Source organism: Phodopus roborovskii, unplaced genomic scaffold (genome assembly GCF_943737965.1).
Source record: "Phodopus roborovskii unplaced genomic scaffold, PHOROB, whole genome shotgun sequence".
NCBI lineage: Eukaryota > Metazoa > Chordata > Mammalia > Rodentia > Cricetidae > Phodopus > Phodopus roborovskii.
The window spans coordinates 12,677,533-12,690,123 of NW_026126407.1; the positions used below are offsets into that span (position 1 = coordinate 12,677,533).

General features: G+C 42.1%; 1 protein-coding gene across 5 annotated transcripts in view; it reads right to left on the reverse strand.

Moving 5' to 3' along the window:
* The window catches only part of Myh10 (myosin heavy chain 10), a 122,142-nt gene that overhangs the window by 87,524 nt on the left and 22,027 nt on the right, over positions 1 to 12,591 (reverse strand). For all 5 annotated transcript variants that reach the window (XM_051180318.1, XM_051180322.1, XM_051180319.1 and 2 more), the window contains exon 3: positions 7,041 to 7,197. In XM_051180318.1, the coding sequence (XP_051036275.1) occupies positions 7,041 to 7,197 (157 nt within the window). The remainder of the gene's footprint in view (positions 1 to 7,040; positions 7,198 to 12,591) is intronic.

A 12,591-nucleotide genomic window follows, 5' to 3' on the forward strand; every position in this document is an offset into this window, starting at 1 on the left:
TAATGAGGCATTGCTGAAAACATAAGCAAGCCAGAGATGTTTATGCCTTTCAAATAATTCTTCAGTGAAGTCAATTTCACTCCACCAATCCTTTCATTCTCTATGCTCTTCCTACTTCTTAGCTTTCTTCATAATACTTAGCACTGTTTGCCTCCCCAATGACATAAAAGTCCCGCACTAGAAGGGCTCCCCTACATCTCATGCTTTGTAAGCTGAGGGAACTCTCCTACTGTGTACTTCCTTATCACAGAGGCCAGAGACAGCTGTACTATCTATACAAGAGTCCTTTTCCTGGTATAAAGTGATGCTCCTTTTTCATAGTTCATACACGTTTGTGTTTTATGATGTGTATAAGTGCTTTGTCTGCATGCACAACTGCACACCAGAAGAGGGCATCAGATCCATTGCAGAAGGCTGTAAGCCAAACATACGGTTGTTGGGAATCAAACTCAGGACCTTTGGAAGAGCAAGGCAGCCAGTGGTCTCAACCACTGAACCATCCCTCCTGCCCCCTTTTTCCTTATTTTTGCTTATAATTGTACTTATAATTGTAATGGGTGCTTCTTTTTTGCATGCTGTAGGTTGAGGTATCTGCCCATCCTCAAATGTTTATTATTTGGCCATCCTGAGATGTTTTTCTTAGAAAAGACATATACAATTATTGTTGGGACCAAGATACTTGGTGTTGTAGGTTTTGTGACTTCCTGAACTTCTTGCCTTTAATTCTCCGGATGTAGGAAACTCATATTCAGTTTCTCAGTTTAAGTTTCAAGGGTCATTTCTGAAGTACAGCAATTCTTTTCTTTACGGTGCTCATGCCTTGAGCAGGAGAGAAGGGTATGAATGCCTGTCACACTAGCAGCACTCAGCATGGCACCTGCCACAGAAGAGCATCCTCTAAGTCACCACTGATTGGCCCAATGACAGGTGGTGTCTAGGATTTGTCCGGAGTGACTGAGGCCATCATCCTCCATTCATAAAATAAATTCACTCAGAGAACAGGAATCGGCTAGGCCTTAAATGTAACAGATGTTGTCTCTAATTGACCAGGCCTTGTGATTTAGATAAAAAGATGGATTTTTTTCCAGTTTCCCTAGCCCTTCAATAGCCTCCAAGGGCATTGCTCTGGTTAAGCTTATTATGGGTCAACTAGCTCTTTGTTAATGATGCTATAGCCTTATTATTCCTGGTGGACCCTCTAGTTTACAGTACGTTTATAGTCAGCTTGGTTTTACCTACTAGTTCAATGCAGGAGTCTTTTTATACACTTCCCTTTGGTTTGGGTTCTCTTTATTGCTATGCTTTTGAAAAGAGCTTTTTTTATTGGGAATAAAACACAGAATAGCTCACTTGACAGTACACAGGCCCACAAATGGTCATAAAATATCTTTTGTATTCCTTGTCATGTAAAAGGCCTAACTCTGCTATAAATTTTCACTGACTTTTATAAAATTAGATTTCTATGTGTCTCTTAATGTGACTTTTGCCTCAACTCTTCCTTTTTTAAAAAATTTATTTTTATTTTATGTGCCTTGTTGTTTTATCTGTATGTGTAACTGTGTAAGAGTGTCAGATCTCTGGGAACTGTAGTTACAGTTTCAGACAGTTATGAACTGCCATGTGGATGGTGGGATTTGAACTCATGTCCTCTAAAGAAAGGCAGTGCTCAAGTGCTGAGCCATCTCTCCAGCCCATCTTTTCTGGGATTTTTTTTCCCCTTAATGATATTGTATTGTGGTCAAGAACCTACAAAATACTTCCTGATACCCTCTGTCATCAAAGCCCATACAAGTACATGACTAACAGTAAAATAATAAAAACCCATTACACACAATCTCATGGTAGCTAACCACTGGGGAATCTTTTTAGCATTAATACTTTATCTCATTACACATGGTCAGAGAATGTGGCCCATCATTTCTTCTTGTAGGTTTTTATTGGTGGCCTGCTTCAGAATTTGCTCCAAGTTTGAAAATGTGCTTCTTGGTTGAAGGATAGCTGTCCCATACCCTGCTTGCTAAACTGTTAAATTCCATCTTCTATATTCTTTTATCCCTTGCTTAAGGCTGAATTCTGAGAAGCATGTGGCATCTCCCTCTATGATCTTGGTTCCCATCCAATTGTATTCTCAAAGACATCAGTTTAAATATCTGATGCAGTGCAATGGTGTAAGCAAATGCCACCTGTCTCTCCAGATGACCATGGCCACTATTTCTCCAGGCCACCTTCACACTCTCAAACACAGCCTTGTTCTTACAGTCCTTGAGAAGACAGAGCTTTCAAGTTTCTACCAGACTGTGGTGGCCTTCCTGCCTAACCCCTGACAATGCTTTAAAATCTGGCAGTAAGAAGAAGAAAACGTGATGAATAATTACTTAATTTTTTTAAGTAAGGGGAAATGACTAGCACATGTAGTGCTGCTTAGAAGCTGTCAAAAGCAAGGCAGAAGACAGAGGGACTCAAGACAACCGGCCCTGAGATTCCTGGAGAGAGACGAAGGAACGGCCTTGGATAGCAACAGGCACAACAGTATATGGTTTGCCAATCTAGCTGGGGGGGTCTGAGACAGTTCTCTGGTGACTTCTAATTTCTCAGAATGAGAAATAAGTTGATATATGGGAAGCCAAGGAACACATAGGATCCAGAGGTCTGAAGCACAGGGTACCAAACAGTCATTAACAAAGAATGTCAATCATCTCTTTCCAGGCAGAGCCAGCAAGCTATGCTAAGGGTAGAGTCATTAAGTCAGCAGGATCAATCCAATCGCTTGTATGAACATAACTCCAGGGGCGTGAGCACCCAGGGAAGAATGCCAGGAGGCACAAACAGCCTCCTCACCCAGCATGCGGATCTTGACAAATGTGTACAACAACCAATAGTGTGACAGAGGAGCTAGGATATGAGGAGACTGTTGGAATGAGAGCATGAAGTCACTCTGAGTGACAGCTACACAGGGATCCACAGGAAGCAAGCACAGTTAGACTTCCCGAGTACACCAACAATCTGAACGGCCTTCACAATAGAATTTGTGAAATAAACCAGGTGATTCAACAAGATGCAAAGGTCTGCCATGCCACCACAGACACTGGTGGTACAGGTGAAATGAAGCCTCTTCATGGGTGTCTCATGAAAAACTGTGGAGCTCCTAACAGTCACAGCAAAGCTGGGGGGGGGGGGTGATCAGCACCATCAAAGAATGAGGGAAATAGAGACAATAGCTCTGAGAGGATAGGGAAGGGTACAGCTTTTCCAATTAGTAGAGATATGGAGCAGTTAAGGACACAATTCCCATCTTCTGGGACACAGAATGGGGTAGCCTTCATGGAGTGCTCGAACAACATACTCAAGGAGAAAGCCAGGAGTCAAATCCTGGAAGGAAAATCAATGGACATTGAACAGAATATCTGGGGAAGCTGGCATAGCAGGGAGTGGGAGTTACCTGAGACAAAATAAAAAGGAAAGCAGGAAGATCAGCAGTTCAAAGCCATCCCTGGCTACAGAGCGTGAGGACACCCCGGGCTCCATTAGACTGCCAGGGAGGGAAAAGGAGAAAATGCTGACCCAGATTCAAATACAACAAGAAACAAAGTAGAACAAGATATTTTGGGTTTCATTCTGAGACTTCAAAAAAGCAGTACACTCTTAAATAGTTACGGGATACCAAAAAGGAGGCCTCTGAGGCCATTGTTCCGTGCAGCTAGATCAAGAGGCCCTGGCAGGAAGCTGTCTGGAGTGGAAGGGGGAGCGGCCGGAGGATGGTGAGCCTGTGCAGATAGACTGCAGGCCTCTGGTTTCTGAGGGGCATTACTACAAATGAGATGTTGGGTGCTAACAGTTTCTTTCCATGAAGATCCTCTGACCTTGGCCTGTCTGCCTACATGAGTCACCTGCGTTCTGTATCCTGCCGGGAAGATGTAAGTGTTCTCTTTAGCTCAGGTGTGTTTTTCCAAATGACTGTTTCTATCCCAGAACCTAAGACTCCATGTCTCCAATTCTCACAGTTCCAGCCCTTCCTCCTTATTTGCATCTAGTCTTCTGTCAGACTGCTTTGTTATCTGGTTGTGTCAATATTGTTGTCCTAGCTTCTACTGAGCATGTAATTATTATTTTATTTTATTTTTTGCAAATTCACACCCATTTGGGCAGGGGTGGTGCACACCCCAGAACTAGGGAGGCAGAGGCAAGTGTGAGCTAGAGGGCAGCCTGGTCTACAGAGCAAGTTCTAGGACAGTCACAGCTACAGAGAGACCCTGTCTCAAATAAACAAAAAACCCAACACACACACACACACCATGCCCAAGAGCTCTTCTGCCTATTCACTCAACAAATATTTATTGAGCATCCAGTATGTGCCAGATACACTGCATTCAAACCTTAGAAAAATAAGTTGTTTCTTTTTATGATTTATTCATTTATTTTTGTGTGTAGGTGTTTTGCCTGCATGTGCTGTCACCATGTGTGTGCAGTGCCTGTGGAGGCCAGAAGAGGGTGCCAGATCTCCTGGAATTGGAGCTACAGACAGTTCTCAGCCACCATGTGGGTGCTAAGAATTCAACCTGGGTCTCTGGAAGAGCAGCCAGTGCTCTTAACCACTGAGCCATCTCTCCAGCTCCATGCTTCTTAAAAACAACAACAGCAACAACAAAACTTTCAACATTACTATCAGTAAACTTGCAGATGCAGAATATGTGCCCAAAACAGTTACACATGCCATGATACTTTATGGATGAAAGAAACAGAATTTTAAAAGACCTAGGCAGGTTAAAGGGGGGAATTAACTCTAACACCAAAGTTGAGAGGAGCCCCATGCTCTAAATTATCCACAAGGTCCCCTCTCAGGCTCTCTGACAAGCGGCTGTCTGATCACATGGTAACTGAAGGCCTAGACTGGAAGGACTGTGTGAGCCTTATCTGTTCCTCCTTCTTGTGTCTGGTAGTGCATAAGCAGGAGTAGGCAGCCCCTTCCTCACAGAAAGGAATGCAAGGGCAGTTTTCTGTATCATATTTAAACTTGTTTATATGGTCAATGAATTCCATTTAATGTCGATAAGAATGTTTTAAATAAGAGCTGTGTGTGGAAGCTCAAAACCATAATCCTAGCACTCTGGAGGATGAAGCAGAAAGATTGTGAGTCTGGATCCAGCCTGGGCTACAGAGACTCTATCTCAAAACAAAACAACAAGAAAAAAGCCAGGTTACCTGGTTTTTAACCCTATCTCATGCTATTCAACCTACATGTTCTTGGTCAAGTTATTTAATTTTTTTGTGCTTCAGTATATTAGAGATAAATATGAATAAATGTTATAAATTTATATACTACACATTATAATGCCTAGCTCATGGCAATTTATAATGAACTGTCCATTCTAGCATTAGTAATGACAATATTATCAAATGCTCACATCTTTCTCTTGTCAAGCTGACTAGGAAACCATTCACTATAACATTTACTCTCTTAAGCTATTATAGTATTATAATCAGCTTTCCATTCAACCTGGCAAAAAATTTACTGTGTCCTTTCCTCAGATGCACTTAACTATCTCTATGAGTTCATGTCACCCACCAACTTTATAGGCAGACCTACATCCTCACATAATCAGCAGAAGCGTTGATAAGAAAAGACACACCCCTCTGGTGCACAACCTGACAAGCCCAGGCAACTGCATATATTTATCAGCAGCTTCAATACAACCCAACATCACACAAGCGACTGTGGACTGGTGTAGATCTCAACTGTCTGATAAAATTGTTCAGTGTTCCTTTTGCTGATAAGTCAAAATGACATAGCATATATGTCACATTGTTTTTAAACTGATCTTCATACATTAACAATGGATTCTATAATCCTTCCCGGTACATGCACTGTGCTCAGAAGAATCATGTGCAGGAGAGCCCTCGCCCAGACTTCTGGGAACTTTCCTTTTCTATAGTAATCCAAGAACCAGAGAGGCAAGGACTGCACTGGAAACGGGATCACAGACTTGGTTACAGGGAGCACTCCCCCACCTCTTGTCTCATGAGGGACTCTGTAAGGCCAGACTTTCAGGAAAAAGAAAGAAAGAAAGAAAGGAAGGAAGGAAGGAAGGAAGGAAGGAAGGAAGGAAGGAAGGAAGAAAGAAAGAAAGAAAATTCCCTCCACAAACCATTGTGCAAAGTCAGGGTTCAAATGAAGAACTCAACACATGTCTAAAATTCATTCTGTTCCAAAAACAATTAATACATTTTAAGTAAGACTTCTGTTCTCTTTATATGCATTGAAATTACAATTCTCTCTCACTTAATAATGTATCCATCTTCCCTATTATTCTTATTTGTTTTATATGTATTTATTTAGCAGTATTACAGATTGAATCCAAGGCCTTATACATGCTAGGCAAGCAGGCTATCTGCCTCTGTGTTATACCCCCAGCCCATCCCACTAAATTACCCAGGCTGGCCTTGAACTCATTCTGTACCCAGGTTAAGTCTTGAATTTATGTTCTTCCTATGCAGCTGGAATCATAGGCCTGCACTACAAGTTCAGCTGGTTTTTATTTCATATAATTCTGCAGTACTGGGGATGGATTGAACCTGGGGATTGAACTATGCCAAGCAAATGTTCTACTACTGTACCACACCCTCCCCAGCCCTTCCCTACTGGTTTAAAAGGCTAATACAATGGAGTAGTACTTGTACTAGTTTGTGGTAGAGATCAAACATATATTAAAAACTTGATGCTTTTTAATGTTAAAAGGACATGAAGTATTGCTATGAAGCAGCAACTGTATTTTAGCTTCCTATGGTAAATAGCCTCATAGTGTTTAATCTTAAACACTAGTAACTGTCCAACAAGAAACATTTCATTTATCGATTGATTTGTGTAGCCCTGGCTGTTCTGGAGCTTGCTTTGAGGACCAGGCTGGATACACCTACCTCCGCCTCCTCAGTACCACTATGCCTGGCCCATGTTTTTAATTTTAAAAGGAAAATTAAAACCTTTTGTAGGTCAGACTAAGGCATTAGAAAGCATTATCTAACAAGTTTCGAGTGTTTCCATTTACCTTGAAGCATGCATCTGTAAGCAGACTCTGAGATGGCATAGATGTGTGGCGGCATCTCGTGACGTTTCTTCCCTCTATACATTTCAATAATATTCTCAGAGTAAATTGGGAGGTTCTTGTAAGGATTTATGACTACACAGAAGAGTCCAGAGTAAGTCTAGAATAAAAACGAATACAAAGTTAAGAAACATGAAAGTCAAAACAAACAAAATCTATAATTATCAGTCAGATCCAACCATAAGCCAGAAACAACACAGCAATTTAAACAAGAGATCTTTGTTCTTCCAGCAACTCATCTACCCGCAAGCCCCCATCAGGTCATCTCACCAGGACAATTTCCTATAAACTTCAGGGAGGTTTAAGGCAGCATTTACCTGGGGTACTATTCTGCAGTCAATTCTGTAACTTACCCTCACCTGTAAATACATGCGCAATGGTTCATAACTTCAGAGTTCAAAGCACATCAGCCCTTTCTTTTTATATGTACTCTCTTATACAAACACAAGTTCAGAAAAGTTTGTTAATGTAGTTTAGATCCCAAGTTTCTTTTTCTTGAAGAAAATTCCACTTGCTAAGTTTTGCTATAAGGCCAAGGAAAAATATTCCTAATTTAGCTGAAAAGTGATAAAATACTACTTTAAAAAAAATTCTTTGTAGATTTATTTAAGTTTGTGTGTATGAGTGTTTTGCCCATAATTTGTATATGCCCCATGTGCGTGTCTGCGTGTCTGGTGCCCATAGAGGTTAGAAGATGACATGGATCTCTTGGAACTAGAGTTGATGGTTGTGAGCAATTGAATGGCTGCTCGGAATCGAACCCAGGTCCTCTGGAAGAGCAACAAGTGCTCTAAACTACTGTATCCCCCAAGTAGCAATTTTTCTCAAACATCTGCTTAAGGCAGAATTTCCTTCAAGTAACCTCATACACAAATTGGACACAGAAGCAGACACAATAATCCAACTCTTTTGTTAAAACATAAAAGAGAACTAAAAAATAAAAAAGATTTTACTCTGCAGCTCTTTTCATTTTGAGAAATATTTTTCACAAAAAAAAAAAAAAACTGGTGTAAACTTTTCAGAGGGGCGGGGTGGAGACAGGGCTTCTCTGTGTAACAGTCCTGGCTATCCTGGAATTCACTTTATAAGCCAGTCTGCCCCCAAATCAGAGACCCACCTGCCTCTGCCTCCCAAGTGCTGGGATTAAAGGTATGTGCCACCAACACCTGGCCTGATGTTAAATTTTTTTATGGGTTTATTACTTTACAATGAGATAATAAGCATTACATTTTGTGTTTCTAATATGATATGCATTGTCACCATACTCCAAATACTTGTCAACAACTTTTATGAATTTTTGTGAAGGTTAGAGACTCCAGGAAACATTTCTGACCAACAGGATGGTCATCACTCAGAAATGACACTAGGGCTAGAAACCTGGCTCAGCGGTTAAGAGCACTGGCTGCTCTTGCGGATGACCCCGGTAGCTCACAACCATCTGTAACTCTAGTTCCAGAGGACCTGATGCCCTCTCTGTGGGCTCCAGGCCCATGTGGTATACACACATACAAGCAGACAAAATAATCACACATAAAATAATAAAACATTTAGAAAAAACAATATACATTTCAAAAAAGAAGAAATGGCACGTGGGACACTTATGACTTGGTTTATCTTTTCACATACTGACTCCTAAGATTATTCTTAAAAAAACTCACTATTAGGGAGACAAAGATAGGGAGGTCAGGCTCCAGATGTGCCAGGCCTCTGGGGTGGAACTGTGGCATTGGAAATGGATGTCCGGCTGCATTAAGGTTACTTCACTTGGTTAGACCAAATAACCAACGAGGAGATGCTATAAAGCGTTAGAGAGATGAGAGATGACTAAGTTCTTAAGAGTGCTTGCTGCTTTTGGAGAGAAAAACTTTCTGTTCTCAGCACCCACATAACAGCTCTTAATCATCTGTAACTCCAGTTCCAGGGAACCAACACCCTCTTCTGGCCTCCCCAGCACAAGGCATGCACGTGCTACATATATATATATATATATATATCATGCAGCCAAACACTCAAATAAAATAAAAACAACAACCCTTTTAAAGAAGACGGGCAATGTCTGAAAGACAGGCATGTTGGTTGGAGCTGTGCGGCCAGCTCCCCTGGGATGGCGGAGGGGGACTGTAATGAACAGCTGTGTCCATAAGGGCTGAAACCTTTGGCAATTGCTGCAGAAAGCCCTCTAGAGACCACTCTCGCTTGAATGCTGCAGTTATTAATGTAAAACAAGAGCAGAGCTTGCCAAAGCAATTTAAGTGGCCAGAGCCATCTCTGTCACTGTTCTTCATGGTTTCCTTGAGTCACTCACTACTGCAAGCGTGACAGCCATGGCGCCTGCCTGGAGGGGGCTAATACCCTGCATCTGACCTGATGGAATGGGAATCTGCCCTTGTTTGCCTGCAGCTGGCTGGATCCAAGGCCTCCCTCACTACTGCTCAAGTCCTCAGACCCTGGACCTTGTTTGCATATGCACGGGTAACCTTAACTAGTGCCTGGCCACAGACCACCTTCTCACACTTTCTCATGTGAGCCTCTCATGTAACTAATCCAGTCTCAGATGACAAAAGACAATTAAAAATAATAAAAACAGACTTTACAGCAACAACATAGCTACCACACTATGGGGTTACTTGATAATGGCTATAAACCATGTATTCCTAGAAGCTGGGGGAAATTAATTATACATATAATAAATGTTTGAGACAGATATATTTGACACAAAGTATGCATGCATGGAAACGTCATTGTTTTTTAATGTGTCTGTTACAAAATAGACTTAATTTTTAAATTATTTCATTAAGGATGAAACAAAGGATGGCATTTCAGTTGTTAATGTGTTTACATTATATATATAGTAATGTAAGCCATGCCCACACATCAACAAATCTTTAAACATAACATAGCACTTTTTCATTTAAAAGTTAGGTCATAGCCTATCAAGACACTATGGCATCTGCACTTACTGTTTTTAAGGGGTAATGGGAAACAAACAAACAAACAAACAAACAAAACTCTCGAAGTTAAAACACACAGATTAAGAATGATATTCCGAAGTATGGATGGCACAGTAACAGATCGTAACAAGGACACATTTAATCAGAACCCAGTTCAACATGTCTCAGGCAGTTTTTTGAGGTCAACGATTACCAAGATGAGTAAGTCTCACAAATATGAATTAAGTCATCAGAAAGAAAACATTAAATAATCATTAGCATTTCATATTTGACTAAGACAAATGTAACAATGGCTAAACAGAAATCCTGTTAACGTACTAACCCTTCGTACCTGGAAATTAGCTAAAATATTGGGGTTTTTTTCCCCCACATAAACTGATTATTGAATTAATACAGTATCTCTTCTGTCTTCAACAGACACATGGGTCTGCAAGTTCAAATAGTTTATTATTAAGTATTTGAATGTGTACACAGATATTAAGCACCTTCGAGAAGCACACATTCTAAGTGTGAAAACAGCAGGCACAAACTAAACAAGCCAGTCACACCAAGAGGCAGCAAAATCGGGAGGAGTGTGGTAAACAGGTGTGTTGCCGATGGAGAGAGCCCTGGCCAGAGCACCCCGCAGAGACCAGGCACCAAGAGCCATGACATCCTGTCTGGAGCTATGAAACGAGACATAACAGTCTTTGATGCTGTTGTTCTCCCCTTAGAGGCTGTTCGGTCCAAAGGAGGGATAAAGAAGTCCTATTAAAACAGCGGAGGTTTCAGACTCCTACAGAGACAGACTGAGCAGACCTGCATAGTTGAAAACAGTTTGTACAATGGAATGTGAGAAAGGCATAGAGTTACGCTGAACAATTTAGACTCTGTCCCCCATAGGTGATGAGGAGTGGAGAGTGAGTGGGAGCAAGAAGCACTTTAGACCAAGCACAAATCTGGCAGCCATCTGCAATACGATCAAAGGAGGCTGCTGGACAATCCTGGCTCAACAGCACAGCCTGCATGAGAGTAAGAGCAGCAGCCCAGAGAGAGGTAAGTCACAGGAAGCTGGATGCAGGCTTCCCAGACACAGGGATCCACAGGAAGAGCACTGAAGGGCCAAGGAGTGCAGGTTTAAAGCCTGAGAGACTGGAACGGTAATTGAGACAAGGGAAAGATAACGGGTTTTGTGAGGAAGATACACTATTCTCCTTTCAATGTGTTGAGACTGTAGGACAGCAGAGGAGCCAAGCGGGATGCTTAGTGAGCAGTTGGCCATATTGAATTGCCAGACCCACAGGAAAATCCTGAAGAACTGAGAAGGCCTGAGGGAAAAGCCTATGTAACAACACGATTGCACATCTTACCTAAGAGACATATAAAATATGCGCACACACAAAAATTCACAATTTTCTAGGTATGTTTATATTGCAGCCTGGAATGCCATCCTCCCTGTAGGCCACTAGCAGAAATATCTTTTAAGTCTTTTAAGTGTGAGGCTGTGTTTAAGAAAGCGGAGCTTTGCATATGCATTGTTTCAGAGGATCAAAGGACTAGAGAAGGAAATGGAAGCAGGTGCAGGGGCTAAAGCCAGGAAGCAGAAACACAACAGTCTCTCATCAGGGTCAGGGCATCGGCTAGGGAACATCCTAACTGTAGCTCTCAGATAAAAGCAGTTGGGGGCAGGGTTGGGGGAGGCAACGACAGTTCACCTATACCATCTACAAGCACCGTATCTAGATAAAAATCGCATTTATATCAAAAAGCAAAGACACTGGAACAAACAAGAATGCACTACATGATAAGGAAAAGATAGAGGATTTAGAGAAAGCAGTTATGTGTGAAGTCTAACAAATAAGCCACAAGAGAACCTTAGGGGGTGGATTTACACCTGCAATATAATGTGGCGTAACAGTCCATACTGCACCAGAAATCAGAGGAAAAGAGCCAGTGGCCAAAGCAACGAAAGACTAAAACTCACTGCAGAAAGTAGGAAACATCGTGGAGAGTACGTGGGGGCACACCCCAGTACTCAGGAGGCGGAGGCAGGTGGACTGCCAAGAGTTCGAGGCCAGCCTGGACAATGCAGTGAGTTTCAGGCCAGTCTGAGCTCCGTGGGGACCCTGTGTGATGTTCATCTGGACTGTCGACTTGACTGGATTTTGAGTTACCTTGGAGACACACCTTGAGCATGAGAAGGTGTTTCCTGAGATTCACCTGAGGGAAGACCCTCCCTGAGTGGCCAGCACCGTCCCCTTGGGCTGAGTCCTGAACAAGGAAAAGGGATACTGCAGCTGAGGTCCCGCATGCATCTCTCTCTGCTTCCTGAGTGCAAGCACAATGCCTCTCTCCTACCACCATAGCACCCCCTGTCTTGAGAGGCTTATACCTTCAAACTATGAGCCAAGCAAGTCCCCCCTCCCCAAAGTCCCTGCAACAAAGCCAGAGACAGATGGAAACTTAGGTGACCAAAGAGCCTCCGTTACTGAGGCACTCTGTTTAAAAAGAAAGGAAGGAAGGAAGAAAGAAAGAGAGAGATCATAAGGAAAAATAATAGATAA